The sequence below is a fragment of the Bombus terrestris genome, chromosome 6 (assembly GCF_910591885.1).
Source record: "Bombus terrestris chromosome 6, iyBomTerr1.2, whole genome shotgun sequence".
In the NCBI taxonomy this organism is placed as follows: Eukaryota; Metazoa; Arthropoda; class Insecta; order Hymenoptera; family Apidae; genus Bombus; species Bombus terrestris.
In genome coordinates, this window is record NC_063274.1 from 7,449,663 (window position 1) to 7,472,212 (window position 22,550).

Here is a 22,550-nt window from a genome sequence, read left to right on the forward strand (position 1 = left end):
TTCATGAAACGAATGAAACATAAATAAGCGGCTACGAGAACAAAATGCGTGCATCAAATTGCACGTGTAATATAAATCAAAGCTTTAATTATTCCATCGATATATTAATCAAAAGAATATTTAAATTTTATACTTTAACTACCTAACTTGAAAAATCATTGTAACTTTAACTAACATTTCCAAAATGAAATTACAAGTGTATACATCTTTGTTTAAACGTAGTCACGTGTCTGCGTACATTTTAGTAAAATAACCTCAAAATGCATGATAAATGTTGTAAGGGTAAATCGGAGGGATAAATGAGATTTCGAAAGCAATATTCATTGTATTTCTAGATGAAGGTATATTATAGAAATTAGCATAAGAGATAAATAAGTAAAAGAAACGTATGTCACGCGGTCCGAAAAGCAAAAGCTTGCGCAGTGGAGGTGCGCAGTGGTTCTACACAGAGCGTATAGCATGGCTGACGTCAGATATAAAAGATGAAAGACGCGACTGGATTCGCTTGGAACGGTGCAGTCCGCAGTCGCGAACCAATAGGAAGGGAATAGACATTACCGAGTTTCGGCAGGCTCTTCTTCTCTCACTCGTCACTCGTCACATGACCCGCACTCCTGTACGGTAGGCCATATTTGACAGTGGCACTAGTTTAGCGAAGTGAGTGCGTGAAGATCGCTCTTCATCCCACGTTCGCGTTTTCGACAACCTGTAAATACTCGTGATCGATTTGACCTACGAGTCCTAAACGCATCAAAATGAGCAGTGAATATTCAGAAGGATCTCCTGTTTATGCTCCCTTTTTCGGAGTAATGGGTGCCGCCTCAGCCATTATATTTTCTGGTGAGTTTCAGTTGTTTGAAATTGCTCTAGAGACACTTGATTTGAAGAGAGCGCGAACTTAATAATTTATGCTCTATATGACAAAGTATATGACACAATTATAGACGAGAGAGTAGCTCAATAAATGTACTCTTAACATTGGCAGTTCTTACCGTACGCACGCCATTTTCTTTGTTACAAACTGCATAAAGTATGGAAAAACACAATATATCACGATGGATTAACAAATTTTTATTATGTAGTTGTAACAGCACTCTAGGGAACATCTAATTTCGTTAATCATTCACGATATGACTCATCTTATTCTTCGGTCATTACCGAAAAAAAACTAGATTCGTAAAACAATCAATGAGAATGAACGCCTATTTCCACTATCTCATGAATATATTTTGATACCGTGTCAAGTCTGTCACCCGGTAATATATAATATTAGTCTGCGATACAGGTGCGTTCTAATCTGAATTACACGCCGAACATGTCAAGGATAGAGATTCAATTTTGAAGCGCCATTTTTCTAGGCACGTAGATCTAGGATTTCGTAATGTTCCGTAAATGCAGTCCAACAAGCTTAATTTTACATTACGAGAGAAACATTCGTGCGCCGCGTTTGGACGACCGGGGGATATTGGCTGTATTATTTCGTAATGGTGACCTCGTTGGATACTTTTTGAATAAAAGTCTGTATGAATTGAGTTGACGGGTATGGAAGGCAACTAATACAGATTTACGGGGATCGATGGAAGATTCCACCAGATGCAACTATCGATATCATTATCTATCGATTTAGGTTTTAAATTTGGATAAAACATTTTTTCGATAATCTCTTATAATGGAGAAAGGAGAGAGGAAAGCAAAGCATGTTCAAGCGCGCAAACTTAAACTTTGAAGCGTCGTCGGTGGGTCCCTATCAAGGAAATCAATACGAATCCCTTTTACCGTGTGCGCCAGTCTTGAATGGACGGCAACACATGAGAAAAGCTTGACCTACGAATCAGAACCACGAGGAGCTTGGAATGTATGAAATACCCTGATCTTCGTTCAAATAGAATTATCCCACTTGTCCAGAATACTCTAACATCTCTATGTTTTCATTCTTCCTGTATTATATCTATATATGAGCCACTCATAGAAGCTAAACTGATCAACTCTATCGAGGTTAATTTTTTGGTTTTAAGCAAGTTAAACGACAATCATCTATGTCATCATAATAATTAATTATACTAATGTTAAGAAATTTTCAAAGACTGAAGTTGCTCGGTTTGATTTGTCAACGACTTATATAGTTGCATATGTGTGCGTGTGTGTAATAAATTTTCTCTGGACGCTGCTCTCTTCTATCGCTGAAATGAAAAATTGTTTTTACTAATCGAATCATGAAAATTGAAAGGATGAAAAGAGATTTTCTGGTTGTGCCACGCCCCCTATTCACGAGATGGGACTTACATGATTATCATGTGACTGCCAACGTGAGAATCATGTGACGATTTCCAGTCACAGCGAAATAATTTGACGACTATTACCTGAGATTTCTCTCTTTCTTTTTTTCTTTTTACCAACGTACAACCTCAAAATTTTGAGAGACATGTCGACAAAAATATCTACGGTATAGAATAATGCCATAGAAATGGGTCCGTGACCTTCTCATTAGAGATCAATATTAAACAAGATCGATAGCTCTCGGTGGCTAGGAAATATCGTCGACACATCACAGAGATCTGTCAAAGTTTCTATTATGTATTTTGTTGCACGATTATTAAAAGAAAGATATTCAAATAACCGCATGTTATAATATTAATTCCAATATTTTTATACTCATTCGTTGTTTTCCGATAATTCTTATCTCATACCACATTCGATACATAGATATGTATAAATATCTATCAAAGTATAAATGCTTCACTTATACTATGAATAAAATCTTCTATACTATGTTTGAGTAACCATGCTTTACTATTTTATTAAATATTATATTGAAATGTATATATTGTATAATCATAGAATCTTGTATTTAATTGTAATATAAATCTTTAATTGATAAATGCAATTAAAAGTTACTTATTTTTATATGATACCTATTTTACTTTCAGCTCTGGGAGCAGCATATGGCACAGCAAAGTCAGGTACAGGAATTGCAGCCATGTCTGTCATGAGGCCAGAACTTATCATGAAATCTATCATTCCTGTTGTTATGGCTGGTATCATTGCCATTTATGGCCTTGTAGTAGCTGTTCTCATTGCTGGTGGTCTAGAAGAACCTAGTAAATACAGTCTGTACAAGTATGTTATACAAGTTACTTAATTATTCAAACTTCCTATAAAATAGTTTAGGTCAATAGTAATGTAACAATTCTATATAATAGGAAACAAATTTATATTTATTCTTTATGTATTTTAGTACTGTAAGTATTATATTTAAAGCATAGATTCATATTATATTGAGGTTTAATTTGATGTTTTGGTTCTTTTATATATTTCATAGAAAGTATTGTAGTTATCTAAATATTGTGTTGTAGCTATTAAAAGAAATAATTTTCAAACAAAATTAAATACAATTTGATTATGTTATAAACAGTATTCTAGTTTATTTGCTATGTATTAAGAAATACCTAGGTAGATTGTTAAAACCATAATCTACATGAATTAATTGCTCTAGAAGTCTTAGCAATGCTTCTCTATACATATTCTTACTTAGTTTGGGGCTTACCTAGTTTTAATTCTTTTTGCTTTACTAAATGTTAGTAGTTTCATCGAACTACTGTAATCGACCACTTTTCTCTTCCATAGTTAACAAGAGATTTTTTTGGTCTTTTTACTAGGGGTTTTGTTCATCTGGGTGCTGGCTTAGCCGTAGGTTTTTCTGGTCTAGCTGCTGGATTTGCCATTGGTATTGTTGGTGATGCAGGTGTAAGAGGTACCGCACAACAACCTCGCCTGTTTGTTGGTATGATCTTGATTCTAATCTTCGCAGAAGTATTGGGTCTCTACGGTCTCATCGTTGCCATCTACTTGTACGCCAAGTAAAATGATTTTAGTAGCAGGAATGCAAGACTCGTCGCCTGCAACCAACAGCGCTCCCCGACTATTAAAATATTACGACTTGTTTCGACATTTTACTTAAACACATTTTTTCCATACATACTCACATCGACTCATCTAAGCATCCTTCTGTAATACTGTATTCAAGTTGATATATTAGAGTCCAAGCATTTAATAAGTACATATTCATTATATAAATAACATAATTGTTGAAAAATGCTGCAAGCAAGTAATAAGAGTGCTGAAAATCTAATTAATTGATTAAATATTTTGAATTGAAAAAACAAATAATTCAGTCTTGCAGGAAGAGGATGTATGTACAGAAGATACAAAAAGCAACAGGCGACAGGGAGTTACACTGAGGAAAGACCCCAAATATCCCATGTCGAACATTTCTCTTTCACTGTATAGTAATCATTTGTAGCGTAGTTTGACATTGAATTATCAATTAAGATAATCGGCTCTACTGAGTGTATAAAGGAAAAAACTGTTAATGATAAAAGAATATTTAGCACAATTACATATATTAAACGCGATTGAAGTGGCAGTATACAGATTGCAGATGAACGTCTTTTACGACAAACGTCTACATAAAATTATAATATTTAAATCAGAAAGTGGGAAGAAAAATGCAAGATTGCATGTAAGAAACAGCATAATATGCAATGGTTGTACAAACTATATCTTGAACAAAAAAAAAGGAAAGAACATAGATATTGTACAATCGAAATTACAAGACACAAAGTATAGTATGTGGGATGAAATTTTAGAGAGGAAAATGAAATGAATGTGAGTAGAAAATGGACAGATACATGATAGTATTAAGTCAATTCAGAGACTGCTGGACGTATTAGGAATTTGCACTTATTATGGTTTTAAATAATTTTGGGTGACTGCAAAGGCCAGCGGTAATTCCCCTCTTTTAGCTGTAAACATACTTATTTCACGCTAATTAAAAATATATATACAAATATATATATATTTTAATGAAGTGAAAGGTGTATGTTAAGGCACCACAAAAAACAAAGATTCCATACGTCCCAGCAGATGTATGACTACCTAAGAAAGGGGTTACGAGATAATAATGATGAAAAAAATCATTTGTACATTCCATACTAAGTTCGTTTTGTGCAGGCGAGCGGGCGCTTGTAATGGCGCGACAAATGTAGGTTTTTGGGAAAGAAAAAAAGGACAAATTATGCGTTGGATACTTCACATTTTCTTTCGTGACAATGTTTTTAAATAAATGTAATTATGGGGTAGAAAAACGATGCAAACGAAGCTTTTTTTCGGAGGTTCATTGTTATGGGAGCTGACGGTGAACTCTGATATATGTGTTATGGCCTTTTAATCGGCCACCATCTCTCCCCGTAATAAATATATCGTGTCACGGTCGAGGACAAGAATTCTTTGCGCCCGCTTGCCAAATTTTATTGACTGCGCAGTATTTTCTATCTAAAAAAACAACAAAGCTCAACATGTAGGCGCATTTCCGGGAGAGAAATAAACATATAAAACACTAAACATTTCAAAACCATTTCAGTTTACGATAATAGCGCATGAAACCAAAAAGATGCAAATCCCATTTCTTCGAATTCATCTGATCGGAAAAAGAAAAAAAAAAAGAAACAAAATGCACGAGTAATAGGAGAAAAAAATTTCTGCTTTGAGATATCCTTTTATTATTGATTGATCCTCGCTTGAAAATATACCTATGTTAACCCTTAGAGTGCTATGGGCGCATATAGGCGTCTGGCGAAAGCTATCGGTGTGGACTAAGGACATAGCGTTTTCTGTAAGTGCCCGGCATGGACTAAGGACGCATGTATGCGTTTTTCAATTTTTCCGAACACCTACGCAGAAGTAATACTATTACGTTTGTGTGAGATAAATATAAATGCATTCCTTAGTAACGGCAGTAAACAAATGCCAATAATGCCTCGTTATAACAGTTGTCTACTTGTTTCGCGGACAGTCACATCTAATTATCAAGAAGAAAATGTATTGTTTGTGTGAAAAATAAGGGAATGCAGAAAATACGATGTCGGATTATGTATCGATAATTGTTTTGAAATTTTGCACACACAACTGAATTATTAACTTGTGTTATATTTACTAAATTTAATTTTCTAGTTTATTGTTTTCTAGTTTATTACCCAAATTCTAGTTAACTGTAAATTTCAATGTTCAGTCTACAGAGTTCAGTCTAACGAAAAAGTTAGTCCGTCCACAGCGATCGTCAGCGCTAGACACGCGCCGTCCGTACGGACCGCATAGACCGCGAGTATTCAGCACTCAAAGGGTTAAAAATTGCATTGCTAAAAACAGTTTTTTGAACAAATAGACATTAGAAATTCTATTGCTTTCTTTTTTTCAAATTCTTAACAACGATGATAGAAAGAAACGGAATAAAAACGGCGTAAAGGAAATGGAAGAAAAATTGAACATTTTTTGTGAATAATTCGTAACTAGCAGTATAACACAAGCGAAACGCAAATGCGAGCCGGGGAGCGGTGGTGGTGGCTTTCTGCAACGAGATAGAATGAAGAAAAGATAGAGTGATAGAGAGCGCAAGAGCGATCTTCACTTTAAACAAAACACAACTTTATATTCGAACAAAATGCAAAAAAGCACACGAATATATTACGCCAATTACCTCTGTTCCCCCTTCTTCCTGCCATCCTAAATATGTTTCCTATCTATCTAATAATGATAATTAAAAGAAAAAGAAAGAAACATCTGCTATCTGATCATAAATTGTTCCCGTGCAATGTATATATCACCCGCCATGCTTTACACAATACGATTAAAAAGAGTTTTTTAGGCTAGATTAGGTTGGGTATTAATTGTATACCAAAAAATTTTGTGTAGTTGAGAGCGAAAGTAAAAATTGATGTGCAAATAGGCGTGTATGTGTGTGTTGTGTGTGCGTGGTAAAGAAAGGAAGTCTGGTGAATGCTAGTGTGTGTGAGGAAGAGTGAATGAAAAAGCCCAAAAAGTAAAGAAAGGGAAATAAATGAGAAAAGAGCACTGGCAGATGGAGGAAAGACACCGCTGTCACCGCCGCCGCCGCCCCTCATGTACTATCTTCCAGTGTTATATTAAAAATAGACTCATTGTTGAGCGCAAAAAAGTGATACTGATCAATAATAATTATTTATGTTATAATTCGTCCTCGATGTTACAGAAAAGAAAACCGTGTTTAATAAAAATTTAATTTGGACAAACAGTATCAGTACTCACTTGTGTATCATCGAAAATTTACCTAGCTGTATACATACACTATATTACTAGCGATAAGAGTAATTAAACGCATGATGACGATCCATTTTTTATCACTGCCATTCAATTTAAAGAACCATGCTTTCTATATTACATCACTGGTACCTAAGTCGCGTCTCACTGCAACATTGTTCGATGTTTTACGTGTTCGAAGAAAAAGAAACAAAATATAGAGAACGAGATGAAGAGAAATTTGTGTAAAAAAGTAGCTGGAAAAAAGAAAGAAAAGTCAATACGATACAGAAGAAAGAAGAGTTTTATTGATTTGTCAAAACGTTTTAGTTTTAACCTTTTTCAACGATCAAACGATATTTCATCGGATACTCAATCTTAACATACTTATTTCTCGCTTGTGAATATAAATGATTGTTTACGTAATGTATTCAGTAAACGTCGAAAATTGAATTAACATTGGACGAAAATTACTGTTAAAACTGCATGTGAAGGGAAATGCAAATTTGTTACGTAATCGAACTTGTTCCACGGATAGGAAATTTTATCTATGCGTTCACACACAGATATATTCACATATCCCTAAAAACATGTACACACAACCATACACGCATACATACGTGCGCATACATGTGTATATATATATGTGCGTATATATATATATACATACATGTGGTGCATAGCCGAAGTAAAATCAGGTCGTACTCTAAAATAAATCGATACCCGCCTTACTTTCATTTAAAATGGTACAACTATCATTGTTAAGCAGTTTATCAGATAATATAATATAATTTGTTTGAGAAATGTTAGTTGACTTGTATCAAAAGTAAATATAAAGTAGCAAGTATTGCTTTAATGATCGATCCTTGCTAATGTAAATACCTTAAAAAAAATATATCAAGATAGAGTCTGTGATTAGTTTATCTTATATTATATTTATATTTCTTCGCGACGATTGTTCAGTTTTATTAAAGTCGTTAAAGTTGGATCGTAGATGAGAAAGACCGCTCGCACGCGCGCAACAACAAAAATAAAAGAACAAATTATTATCGCACGCCTCATTTTTAAAACATATCCTATATCTGCATTGTGTTTCATTTGACAAAGTGTTTTGCATCGTGCCGTAAAACGCATACACATAATTTGGAAACGCTGGCACGCCAATTAGACTATGTATACATACATGACACACATACTTGCCGTATAACGTTTAGCGACAAGTTATGTTCTTTTACAAAATGTAAACTGGATTATCGAATGTCCTCGACACGATAACGAGATTCACGTAAGAAGTAACATCTAGAAACGATACCTTTTTAGATAACATTGAAATCCGTTTTTGTTTCATCGATTTCGCGGCGAAAGTCTGTTGTAAAGGGATCAGTAAAAAACAAAGAATGAACAAAATTTGTTAAAGGTAAGATTATAAACTAACGTTGTACGAATGTACTCGAGATAACTTTTTACAATATGATAAAAGCATTATATTTCGTTTATATATACTATATACTAATGGCAGTTGATAATATGTTACATCAGTTTAATGTAAATGTTATTAGCAATATAGATTTAAAAAATTGAAACGCTCGTAGAGAAAGAATGAGAATTGCTGAAATACCGTCGCGTATTTAGAATTATAGTTAACTATAATTTGTTTATATGTATGCAAAGTTGTGTTTTCAAAAAAGGCTCTACACGTATACCAAATAAACACTGTTTATTAGAGCCAAACACGTGTAATGCTATATTGCATGCAGTAATAATATACACCGAACGCACTTTCTCTTGTATAATATCAAGTTTTTGTTATAGTTATTTATTTCAGTCGAAGTTTATCTATCTTTTTTTCTCGATAAATCTCAAAATCCCAGAAAATCATCACGTATCACCATATACTTGTATTATTTGTTTTCATTATCGAATATATATAATATATGTATATATACCTCTAAATGTGCAGTATATAAATAGGAATATTGGTACGAGAAATGTTCCTTTTGAATCATTTTTGAGCGATTTTGCTTTACAAGTCCAACAATGCTATTTTGTATATTAAAATGTTGACAATTCGACGTTCAAAACTTTAATTTCGTTTACCCTTTTCGCCGTAAATATATGACGAAAGGAAAGGAGGTAAGTAACAATGGAGGTAAAAAACAGAAATCTTGATTCTTCTGTTGATTAACATTAAACGATCCATTATCAATACGCCTTCTTATGAGTTACGTATGTCGTATAAGTTATGGACAAGTATGCGTATAAAAGTCGAGTTTAGTCATGTATTTGGTCAATTTGAATTTTTCCCTGTACGATTATTGTTTCCACACGAAATATACATAAAAAAGACATCAGGTGACTCACATTCATGAAACATTATAAGTGCTGCGAAAGAGATATCGTCGAAATATCGGTCATCGTTCCTTCATCATGTTCTTTGACAAATTTCAACGTTCACTTATATAGTGTGAATTATATTGCGTTTACAATTAAAAAATTTTTTCTTATTATGTCCATTGTCGATAGGACATTCACTGAGTTGTAATCGTTGGTTGATAAACTTGATTAGATGATACTTTCTATCTACTACTTATATCGTTTCAATAACATGATTCTTTTTTTTCAAATGTATTACTCGAATTACATATATTCAGTTGTCAACACGGAATTTAACATAGTATCGCTATTACATATATATATATGAATAGTTTTGAAGAACAAAATATACACAAAAAGTCTGTATGTCAATTTGGAATTGATCTTCGAATATACATATTGTTCGCTTTTATACTATATAGTATGCGATAGAGATAGAATATTCACGATGTCTCGGAAGTCCATGAGATGATGAAGATAAACGTGATTTATACAAAAGTAGCTTGTAAAGCAATACACGTCATTGTAAATAGAGATTCTTATGCTAGTAAGAGGATGTATGTATGTATATACATATACACACTGTACGCATTTATTAAAATTATCACGTGAGTATAACAATGGTAATCGAGAGAACTAAATAATGAGAAAAGGGCATGAGGTACCATTTTGATATTTTTATAAGATTATTTAGATAATAATTTAAAAGTACGACAAAACAATGTCATATACTGTGATAATGAAGTTAATGCAAGATGAGGAAAGAAATTTTTTTGAAAATATGAAAAGCGGTTTTTTTCATGAAAAATTGTAATACTTTCGTAAATTTTTTGTTAACCGTGAAAATGAACAGTGAATGGTGAAAGAGAGAACGACAGACACAAAGTCGTAAAGATGATAATCCTAGGAACAAATTTTATTGATAAAGATAAAAGAGATTTCTTATCAGTTTAATGTCTATGATCAATTAAAAACGATTATAATGTAGTCCATTATGTGAGAAATAATACTGACGATATTATACATGATTCGTACGTTGCATTATTTGTTTTTTTTTGCTCATTTTCAATTAATTTATAATTAATATACGTGGAGAAAAATAAATTAATAAAGTTAAAGTACAATATCGCATGTTACATAGCAGCTGAAAAATTGAATAGTACTTATTGATATTAATCATTTACTAATTATTTATGTAGATAATTATTTTTTCTTATTTTTCATGTTCATAATAAGAAGGCAACAAACAAAACACATAATTATACCACAAATATTCATTAAAATATTACACTAATGTCACTATTAAATATATTCCACGTACAAAGAATATTTTCAAATTAGAATTAATTTATCGCAGCGAGGATTAAGTCATTATCTTTGAGAATTAAATAAAACAATAAATGAATACACATCTGATACACACGATTTGAATTAAATGTATCGAGAATAATGAATTTATTTTTCTAGAACTTGTTTTCAATTAATTTGTGAATAATGCGTACCTCCGATAAATGTGTATTCAAAAAAGAAATAAATTTAACAATGATCGATTCAACATAAGTATTTGGACTGACGACACTCTGGGTGCAAATTACCTACTACATGGTGGGAAAAAGATGCAGTTTAATTCAAATTCTTCATTGGAGGGCGACGTAGCAATTAACAATTTTTTTTTAATGCGTACATTATCCTGGAATATTATCGATAAATAATTAAAAAAAGAAAAAAGTATCCAAATTCTTATGTTTAATTAATTGGTGTATAATAATAATTACGTACAAGGAGGCTTAACAAAATTAATTCAATTCGAATGTGCTATTGGGAAAGCGAAAGTCGATGAATTAATTTCTAAATTAATATCTGCTTTCTTCTTTCACCGATCATGAGAAGTTGCGATATTGCACTAACTTTCTTTTAGGCGAACTTATGGCATCGTGTCTGAAAGTTACGCACTAATTAAAAAAAAATATTGTATGTTGATGCGTAGAATTCTAATTAGGAGAGATTATAGGCAGGAAAAGAAGGTAAGGTGACTGTTGGTTCATCGACAGAACAACCAGGGGGCCATCTGTAATAAATTACACCAAGGTATGTTTATTTTTAAATACGATTTAGTCGTGTCACTAAATTTTTTTTATGTTATGTTACGTTAAAGTGAATTGTGATGTTGGCTGCTGGTTGCTTTGATTAGTATTTTAGAGTAGAATTAATGGAGCAGCAAATATAGGTACATGGGCAAAAATGGTGTTTGGTTGATTGGTGTGTGTATAAGTTTGACTCAGTGTTTTCCGTTTTTTCAAGATCTACAAATTCATTCAATTTTTTTTCTTTTTTTTTGTTTTACCTTTTAAAGAGAATTAATTAGTCGCACTTTATATATTATACTACTGAGTCAGTCCTCTGTTTCTGATGGATATCTTTTTCTGTTTCTTTAGGAAAAGTAGATGTATTTCGACTGTTGTGATGAATTATATAATAGTAATAATAATATAATAGTTAATAATAGATAATAATTCCTCATAATAAATGTAAAAGCTGGTACACAGAGATAACAAGCGACTCGCTGGTGACGCGGACAAAAAGACTTACAAAAACGTGACACATGCACAATACTAGACAAAAACTTTGACAACACAAATCACCAGACTAATTTTTTTCTTGTTTCTTTCTGCACCGATGTTCATACAGCGGCGAATGTTGATACATCTGCTGGCCCAATATGATAACAAATCATATCAATATTCAATTATCTAAAACATTCTAAAACTTCTTCCTTAGAAAGTCTGCTGCAAACCACTCGATGGGTTGCAAACTATGTTTTCCGTATTGTTTTTTTTTTTTTTTTGTGGACATGATTGTAAAGTCCTTTTCTTCTTTGTCTTCTTCATCTTCTTTGAACGAGGGCTTGACACAGACTAACAAGATGTTTGTGGCAATAGATGGAGACAACTCAATTAGTAAACTGAAACCGCCTGGTCCAGTAATATAGATAGCAAAACCCTATTCCAAATTATAGGTAACCGGAAGAACGTATTGTTCTCACAGTTTTTGCATTCTGTAGTTTTTATTGTTGTCTTCATCGTCGTTATGATCATCACTTTCTTCTTCCGTGGATGCATTATCTAACCATGTTAACCAACTGTTGACCTACACCATTTAAACATTATTAATTAATACAAGTTTCTTTAAGTTTAGTTTGTTATCACGATATAAATTACTAATCACATGTCAAATAGAATAATTATAGTTACGAAGACAAAAAAAGTGTATTGGTATTAAGCAGTTGGTATTGGTATTGAGCAAGTGTTTCATAGAAATTGTTATGCAATTAAGTGTACTTTTTATAGCACAGGAGCATTTCATCAATAAAAAATACTGATTATATTGTACTGTATAGTACTGTGCTAATTTGTAGACATACATAAAATTTGAAACATTAATGTAATATTATGAAATTTGAAGTCCTATTTACCTCAAATAATGCTTTACCCTTGCCCGGATAAGCATCAGTAACACATTCTTTCCATTTGAAATAGGCATCTTCTTCAATCACCTCTAATCGATAAAGTCCATCAAACCATCGCAATAGCATCCCTTTTGGAAAATTGTGCGAGAACCAAAATGCTTGAAGTGCATGGAGAGCTGTCACTTGAGACTCTATATCGACGAAGAGTAAACGCATCAAACGTGCATATTTTTCCAGTAATGCTTTTTCCTTATCTATTACTGATTTTCCTACACTAGAAGGATCAACCCCAGGTGCCAGTATTGTTTCCTAATACAAACATGAAAAATAGAAATAATTATAAAGATATCAAAATCAAGTATGGAAAAGGGGACATGAGATTTTTAACTATTTACGATACCAACAAAATGACTATAATAATGATACAATACTAATAAAAATGTAAAAAGAAATTATACATAGTTAATAAATATAGTAAGATAAAATAACGATTTTAATTAATTTTTATACTAACCTGTGTAATGTATTTCAGAAGAACGTTCATCAAAGCGTTAATAAACTCTGAATCAGAATGATGCGAAGGTTCTAGTTTTTCTTTGATCCATTTGTAAAGAGTATTAGGATTTGGGTCATATTCTAATTGACGCCATATATCTCCCTGGATCTTAAGAAGCGGATAAAGGAAAGTCAATTCTCTGTCCTCCAAGATCTCCGCAAGTCTCTCTTTTGTCTTGTCTGCTTCAGGTAGCTGGCTAATAAGATTCACCTTGCTCTCGTTAAAGATCTGTGTGAGTCTTGCTTTGCCTTGGCTTTTATGTAACTGCTGAAGTGTAAGTAAAAACAATGGATGATGCTGACCGTTTTCTGTCACAGCAACCAGATCGGTTAATTGAATTAAATTATCCACAATAGCCTTGGCTGTTAAGAAGGCAACGTGAGAAGCTACACAAGGCACAGTACTCTCTTTTTCTGGAATATTGGACACTAGTTCTTTCCATCCCTCATGTATCTGCTGTACGGTAATCATGTCTGCTTTCTCCAATTCAACTACAAGTTTAGCTGCGAGTTCACGCTCAGAATCTCCGCGGTCTAATGTATTAGAATATAACGTATAAACTGCGTGACGTAAAAATCGTTCAGGTATTTTAAGATCTTGAAAAGCTGTTATTGCGTCCTGTATATTCGTATGAGAAGCAAGATCGTCCATCAAGGAGTTCACTTTTTTCAGTATCTCTTCTCTAGAGGTTCCTTTGTCCTTTCTATCACGAGCTTTTTCTCGTTTATCTACAGGACCTTGTTTTATTACGATTGCTGGTGACAATTCCTTGTGCAATAATGGCGAGCTGGGTTTTAATGTGCTAGTACGTAGAAGAGGTAATTCCGATGCTCGTCCTGTGAACAGATCTATTAATTGAAATAATAATTAGAAATTGTCTGTGTGCGGCCATGCGTATTAGCATTTATATGTTAAATTTGAACATCTAAATTAGATATGATTATTTAAAAAGACTATGAATTTGGTTGAACCATATGTTAGTGTTATTATCTTTTTCAACCAAATTATGTGTATACATTATTAACAGTTACCACTAAGCATTTGAAAAATTAATATTTGCAAAACTAAATAATATTTTATTAACAAAAATACATACCACTGTTGAGAGGTAGGTTGGGATTGATGTTAGTTTGTTTAAACATCATAGAATTAGCTGATGGTCTTAGTGATACTTCTTCTGGATGCCCAATCAACATCTTATTTTTATTGAAGCGTAATTGTTCTTTATTGCTATCTGTAATTCAATGAAACAGATTCATTAGCAAGACGTACATGTTTTAATAATAAATTACCATTTAATAAAGTAATACGTACTGTTATTGAAGTTTTGCGGTGAATTATGTTGCTGTTGATTGTGTTTTCCTTGATAGTTGTTTTGGTTACGATTCTGATAGTAACCCGGCTGGTTACGTTGATTGTGACGGCCATAAGTAACCCCGGAAGATCCAGAGAATCCGTTAGGGCTGAATGGGGATGGCATGCCGAACGATGGAGAAGTCAATGGTATACTTCCCATCATATCCATGTCTAATCCGCTACGTCCCATTTTTCTTAAAAATTCAGCTCCGAGGCGATCCTCACGTCTATGGAAGCCATTTCCCCTCGAAGACTCTTCATTATCACTGCGAATTTGATTAATTGGCATTGGACCTTCAGTGCTGGTAGCCTTACGCGGTACCCAGCCATCACGGCGTAGCTCAATGACATCACGCAGCATAAACTTGATGCGTAGAGGAAGATCTCTGCTCTCAGCTAAGGAGTTCATACGATTGAAATATTGATCCATAAGTCCGCGGCCTTTATCCGAGTCAAGGATACGGCCGCAGGTACGCATGATTTGACAAAGGCATTCGATATCCTCGGCAGTATCCCCCCTGGATCTCCTTCGCCTTTTCTTCTCCAATAGTTGCTGGATGCAACGATGTAAAATCGTTTCCGATACGATTCCCAATTTTCCCAGTTCTCCGATGAATTTAATGTTACCAAGCATTTTGCGCTTAGCCACCTGTCGGCGTTCCTCTTCCTCTGGGCCAAGTTCATCCTGATTTTCGAATGCCTCGCTTGCCTTTGAACGATTTTCAAATTCGTCTTTGCACTTGTTAAGAAGGAGAACTGTGAATGTGCTTTGGCCTTTTTGACTTTCAATGAGTGCTTTTCGTGGTTCAAAGTTTGCAGCTTCGTCAGACAGCCGTTTGCACAGCTGTGCGTACATAGAACTGTACTTGGGTTCATCAAGTGCTTTTTCGAAGATCTAAAAGTGTAATGATAATAAATATTGAATTATACAGATTTTGATTTTATTTTACATATTATAGCACTTATCATCTTCTTACCAAAAAAATGACACCTCTGAGAATCACATCAGAATTAAGCTCAACGTTGAGCAGGTCGCTGCTCAGCTTTGCGAACTTTTCCGGCGTAAGCTTATTAAGAATACCCCGCACCTTTCTAAAGATGAGATCATTTCTGCTTTCTGGGGTGAGTGCATCGCGTCTAACAGTTGAAGGAGGGATCCAGCGTTGCTCAGCGGATAGGGAGCGAATATCGTCCCTGGAAGGCATCGAATTTTTTTAATTTCAGTGTGTTACAAATAACAGTGAACACAGAAGATTGATTGGGTGTAAAAAGAAGCAGCTCGTGTATGACTGTTATAGCCAAGGTAACTTTCTAGACCCTGACCTTCCTCCCGAGACACGAGAAGCACCCCCCGGTCCTGTGGGGTTGTCCGTTGTTGCGCGTGTTTCGGCCCCCTGAGTGATAAATCACAGCACACAGATCTTCCTTTAGGAAGCTGAAACAAAAAGAAGATTACAATAAGAATACCTGTCATTTCATCAATAATTTATTGCTTACACGCATGCTACTCCATCCATGTTTGACTATTAATATCGCAGCCTTTTGTACCTAATGATGCAAAAATATGATGTATTAACACACATGCAATTGGGATGCTTAGAGTACAAGTTATCGTGTGCAGTCTGAAAAAGTACATTATAATTTTATCTCTTTGCACAAAATGCATTCCTATTATTTCTCCATTAAATCTAATCAATCTTTGAACTATGTGTACTACAATATATTTAATGAATTTTATACTATTGTCATCAAATTACTATGTGATAATTATATCATTATGTAATAATGATATAATTATAAATTAAATGTCTCTATGAAAGACTTCTCAAACGGAGGGATAAATTTATGAAAAGAACAATTGAAAAGTATTTTCCAAATAAAGAACATCCTACTTTTTAAAGAATTTACTAATATCAATATATTAAATATATAATACTTATGTAAACTGTACAATACAAATTTATTTCCAAAAATAAATTAAATTTTCAAACATATACAATTTTTGTAAATAAAAAAGAACGTAGATTTTTTCTTCTTTATATTTCAACATTGTAGTACTAAATATGATTATGCAAAATGGGTGAGAAACATTCACTCTTGTCCAACAATTAATAAATCATAAAAACATAACACAAACATCTATTTATTTCTCTTTTGATAATAAACATCATTTTGGAGTCAAGTAAATAGAAACCGAGCATAATGTAACATGTAAAATACAAAATCACAACAAAACAAATTTAAAAAAAAATAAATTAAATTTCTTTTTTTCCATCTATTGTATATAATAACAAAATATCAATTACTTTATAAGTAGGCTGCTAGATGTTTATGTAAATTCCTATTTTTTGGAATACAATTAAAGAAATGGAATCTAAAGCAAAAATTTATTTCGTTTATTAAATATTACAGCAAATATTATTATACTTTGAATAAACTATAGTTTTGCATACTATGTGGATTTCTGGAGCTTTAAGGTTCCTATAGATGCATAAACATCCGCAGTCTACTTGTAAGAATAAGACTTCTAACGGCAGGAAGCACGGATTAACAGTGTGCAGCCTTATTGCGCTCACAAGTGAAGGTCTTCAACGGGCAGGACGAGGACCTTCTCCAGGGAAACGGCTTTGATCTTGAGGTATCGGTTACGAACAAAACAACCAAAAGCCGTGGACGATAAACGTGGAGAGGATCGTATGTGGGGCGCGGCTCATGGTCAGACGGTCAATGAACCTTTCGTCGTCTCACCTCGACCGATCTCGGCTTCTATCGCCAGCATGATCGGGCGAGGTCGGACAACTTCGTCCTGACTTCGACTAAGGTCGCCTTTGACCGCCTCTACTAAGCGATCCATGTATTTAGGGTGCATGACTGGAAAACCTTCGGTCTGTTTTCAATTATATGCTACCGGATGGAGGAAAACAGAGAATAGCTTTATCTCGAGAACAGAAAAGATTCCAATATCAAGTCTATGTACAGTTCTTTGTGCAATGTTCTTTTTCTTTGAATCGCAGTATTATAGACTTTTTTTTACCATGAAAAACACTTATCTCTGTTTATGAGATGAAAAAGTAAGGTGGAATCTATAATAATTAGAAGTATGTGCAAAAATTGTCAGACAAATATACATGTATAAATTTGAGTTTTAATGTTTAATTATTGTATGCATTTATGGTAATTTATGCGATAAATGAAACTTGAGTAATCTGCGCAGTGTTTTGCTTATCTTTATAAATGTACTTTATGATGAAAAATAAATGTATTGAAATAACAAGCTTTTTTGCGATTAGAAGAATTCCAAGAGCAAATTGAAATTGTTAACAGTAATAACATAGTAGAAATGGGAGATATATACGATACTGCTGTAAATTATTTTGAATGATTTTTAGAAATGTAGAAAATTTGGATGAACAATGTAATTTTGGAATATCAATATACGGTCACAAAAATTCTCGCTCGGTAAAAGCGGAAACTAAATACCATTGAATATGTATGTACTTACACATACATATATTGTGACTTAAAAAGTATTACTTTGGGTTGCACGACGAAGGTTGCTGTCTGCAACATGCTTCGACATTGAAAATTTCTTTGGTACATTAAACCGGTATTTGGTTTCGTTTCCTTTTAAATTTATATTACTTTCGTTGTCAGACAAGTACACGAAGGTTTAGGGAAGGCAATCACTTTGACTTGTTCGATTACCCAAAATAACAATTGAAATTTCTTAGCAGTTCTAAATTTATCTTGTTTAAATTTAAATATACGCATTTAAATATCTACCGAACATTTCAATTTGGACATGACAAACGAAGTACTATATACAAATAATTTTACAAATATGTAATTAAACTATAATCAAATACTTTTTGTAATTTTCTTTTTTTTGTATAATAATTCAATAATAATTTTAAATATTGATAATTTCATCGTAAATTGTATACAAAACTTGTATGGAAATGCATCATAAAAATAATGCATTCTATGATTTAAATATCTATGGAATTCTGGAACTATGACACCGGAAGTTCCAAAGAAACAGATTGCAAAGAAACAGTTATACCAATTTTATAGTTTTTGAAGCTACAGCGCATGCCAAGTTGAATATGTCATAAGTATATCTACGAATGTTATTATCGTAAAACAAAGCAAAAAATAATCCAAAAGTTTAAATGTCTTTAAATATGTTTACCACAATAGATATTACCTTGTAATAATTTATATTGCGTATTTTTCGTTAAATAAAATTAAAATTACTGATGAAAATATAATTAAATATTTAATTAAATATAATTATAATTAAAATGAGGACAGTAACATTTTTAACAATTTTGAACAATGCATAGTGTAAAATGACGTTAAACGAGACCTTAAAAAATAATTATGTACAAGTGAAGCCACGTGCTAACAATAAACAAAGAGATAACAACGAAACTTAGATCGAGCAGTTGCTATCCTTCTTTGAATACTTCAGACACTCCATTATTCTGTTTCCTCATGACACGTCATTGATGCGCCGTGACGGCTGCACTCCACGAGTTAGAACAAGGTTGCCAACTTTTGAAGGCCGATAACGCATAAGATCAGCGATTGTAGGAAAAAGAAAGTGAAGTACCTCTAATTCAAATGAAATTTTTCACTAAACACTTAAAGCAACTTCTATAGAGAATATTTTCTCGGTAATAATATTCTAAAATGTTTCTAGAAAGAAAGAAATAGCAAATAGATCTATGATAATACTACCAACATTATAAACAATAATCGCTAGAGAAATAGCATTACACAAAAAGGGACCAAAATTCCTTGCCTCTAAAATTTTTCACGACAATGCACATTATTTAACATCTCATTATTTAATGAATTTCATGTAATTTAAAAATTTCTCGACATTCCAACTATAATCTAATTACCGGAGAGTTGTAATTTTATTTTATACATTCACGATCGTTTTTATGGTTCGCATAATTAGCACATGCACAGAAACACAGATACCGAATTTACCAAAAATTTCTAGCAAGTGACATAGTTACGTGGCGAAGTGCAAATTAGCCGCACAAAGTGGACAGCTGAAAGAAAATCAGTACGTCTATTCATAGTACGATAAGCGTTTAAGTTTGGTGTAACAAAGAGGCCACATACGGTCGTCACACGTCCGACATAGGAACAGTCATATGGCCGAGCATTTAAAGGCGCACGACGAACGCGCTCGCCACGGGTGCGCATGTTGTAACACGCTCTGCCCCAAGTATTAAATGTTTCGAGGTTGTAATCGTTAGAATTCTGGATCGTTAGTATGGCATTATAGAAACTAAGGTGACAAGTTTTTCACATCGAAACGAAAATTGATTTTGAACGAATTACATATACTCCTATATAAAAATTAATTTCAACCGAATCATGCTTATAAATCTTCGAATTTTATATCCTAATTTAGTTTTGATTTGACAAAAAAGATACTTTGACCATAGAAAAGATTATAACTTAAATTTGAAGAAAGAAATCACATATATTAACAATATATTGATATATTAAAAAAAATCTTTAATGAGAAAAACACAATGAACCAAAAATGAAATTGAAGATCACTTGCTCAAGTATTATGACGAAACGAAATAGATGAAAAATAGTTGCCAGAAATGCTTTTTTTTAAATAAACAGAAATTCGAAATTTATAAAAACAATTCTAAAAATTCGTTCTCTGTTAGAAAGATAACGCAATATATTATTAGTTCGGCATCATTTTGTAGTTTCTTTGTTCAACCATAGCATACAATGAACAACAATGAATAGAAAGATAAATGAATTATAAATGTAAAATCTACCAAAGGAACGACATTATAATTTTAAATATATAAAATGGAGAACATGAAAAGTATCTATCTTAATCGAAAATTTGAGGCCATATATGTACAAAAATTCCAGCGGAACGTCAGAAACATGACAGTGTACGGCTGGTTGGTTTCGTACACGCCTATGCGTGTACGTGCACATTGATCGATGAATACGTATGTGTGCTCCATGCATACATATGTTTACAAGAGTCTGTCTCCATATCCGTCACAAAACGAATGTATCAGTGTATCGAACAGCAAAAAATTTGTCGAAACGAACACTTTTTTCTCAAACTTATTCTAGAATATATCACTAGAAAAATTCCTAAGTTTATTTGTCTAAAGGAAATTCTTAAGAGACGACTAACCCTGTTAATTTTTACATTCCAACTTCACTCTTTTTCAACGAATAAAAAAGCTTTTAATGCTTTAATCCTTTTACAGGAATTATTACTTCCACCAATAAAATTTAAGAGCTACGTGAAAATATATCTTCGTTTTTGAAGTACGATAAAGATAAAATATGGCCAATATGGGCGTAAGAACCAGAGCACTACCCCCATTTGTAAGGGGTGGTAGAATAGCAAAATAAAATTGAATTCTCTAAAATAAATTCTTGCATTTACACAAAATTATACGTATCACGAATGGCTTTTTGGTAGTATAAGGGAACTTAAGAAATTCCTATAACAATAAAGAAACAGCCGATTGATTCGAAGATGAGCAAAAGAATAGGGCAGAGTTAAAGAAACCTTTGACGTAAGCAGTGTGCATAGGACTCTCTAAATAAACGAATCGATTTTGCAACTGAACAGAAAGTAACCAACAATCGAAGAAAGGAAGGTACTAATTTCAAAATTCATCTAAAAGGAAGCTAGGCAACAGAACATAATGGTGGAAGGAGATTTATCATAAACGTCGAAAATTTTGCTTTCGCGTATAGCTTAAAAGAAAATATGCTTCTAATTAAAATGCGAGATCTGCATAGCTTGAAACGTGTATAAAACATGCTAGAAGATAAAGGAATGAACCTACACCAAAAGTCACACCGATTAAAATGTCAAAAGTGGGAGGGAGTTGCGTAGGTGCTTGCAAACAACACTCAATTACCACTCGTGCATTGTTTAATTTTGCTGTTATTCAAACGAGAACTAGTCGATCGAATGAAAAAATTGGAATTAAAACAAGATATAAAACTATAAAATACGATAGGGAGTCGACGGAACGGAAGATGCGTTCGGAACCGACATGACGCACGACCTATGTACGAGCTGTATTGACTCGAAAGCAACCCTCGAGAAAATTCTACCAAATTTCCCAACTTTTAACCAGATTTTTCGTGAAGAAAATACACGCAACGTGGTAAACTAGTATTAAATTGGTTATAGTAGCAGGCAGACAAATTAAAATGTATGATTTTTGCGACTAAAACGATGAGAAATCACAATAGCGTTTACTTACGGCCGACGGTTGTTGTTTCTGAAGGCTTTCGCAATCAGTCGGTCGTACTCGGGAACTTCCGTACCGTACGTCTTGTCAAGCCAATGTCCGCCATGCGACTAACATGTAGTCCTGCAGGAAAGTAGCTTATTAGTCGGTTTAACTGTTCAATAGAAAAATTTTATTACGGATTTTTCTTACCTTTTATTGCTTTAAACGTATAGAAATATATTAAAATAAATGTACCATTAGTTTTATTTTTGATCCTAGCGGTAGTAATATATAAGACGGTATTTCAGACATTCGTTTCTATGAATGGATAAAAAATTATTTTATATTGTAAGTTAATATTTTTATTTATTTCTCTTAACAGGAAATTTTCTAAAAAAAATTAATTTCCTTATATGAAAGATTACAA

General features: G+C 33.1%; 2 protein-coding genes across 4 annotated transcripts; one reads left to right on the plus strand and one right to left on the minus strand.

The window, feature by feature from the left end:
- Nucleotides 1-546: 546 nt before the first annotated feature.
- Nucleotides 547-5,518, plus strand: LOC100646343 (V-type proton ATPase 16 kDa proteolipid subunit c). The gene is made up of 3 exons (XM_003396129.4): nucleotides 547-840; nucleotides 2,928-3,117; nucleotides 3,657-5,518. The coding sequence occupies exons 1-3, from the start codon at nucleotides 756-758 to the stop codon at nucleotides 3,859-3,861; spliced, it is 480 nt and encodes a 159-aa protein (XP_003396177.1). The 5' UTR covers nucleotides 547-755; the 3' UTR covers nucleotides 3,862-5,518.
- A 739-nt stretch (nucleotides 5,519-6,257) lies between these two features.
- LOC100650115 (eukaryotic translation initiation factor 4 gamma 2) lies at nucleotides 6,258-22,264 on the minus strand. Of its 3 annotated transcripts, none has more exons than XM_012309410.3 (8): nucleotides 22,154-22,264; nucleotides 16,185-16,296; nucleotides 15,839-16,055; nucleotides 14,820-15,756; nucleotides 14,602-14,739; nucleotides 13,464-14,353; nucleotides 12,956-13,258; nucleotides 6,258-12,630 (listed from the first exon to the last, which is right to left on the minus strand). In XM_012309410.3, exons 4-8 carry the CDS (start codon nucleotides 15,715-15,717, stop codon nucleotides 12,523-12,525), a joined length of 2,337 nt encoding a protein of 778 aa, XP_012164800.1. In that variant the 5' UTR covers nucleotides 15,718-15,756; nucleotides 15,839-16,055; nucleotides 16,185-16,296; nucleotides 22,154-22,264; the 3' UTR covers nucleotides 6,258-12,522. The 3 variants fall into 3 exon arrangements, with proteins under 3 accessions (XP_012164800.1, XP_048262724.1, XP_048262723.1); XM_048406767.1 differs by lacking the exon at nucleotides 22,154-22,264 and adding an exon at nucleotides 17,438-17,535; XM_048406766.1 differs by lacking the exons at nucleotides 16,185-16,296; nucleotides 22,154-22,264 and having other exon boundaries at nucleotides 15,839-16,066.
- Nucleotides 22,265-22,550: the final 286 nt, after the last annotated feature.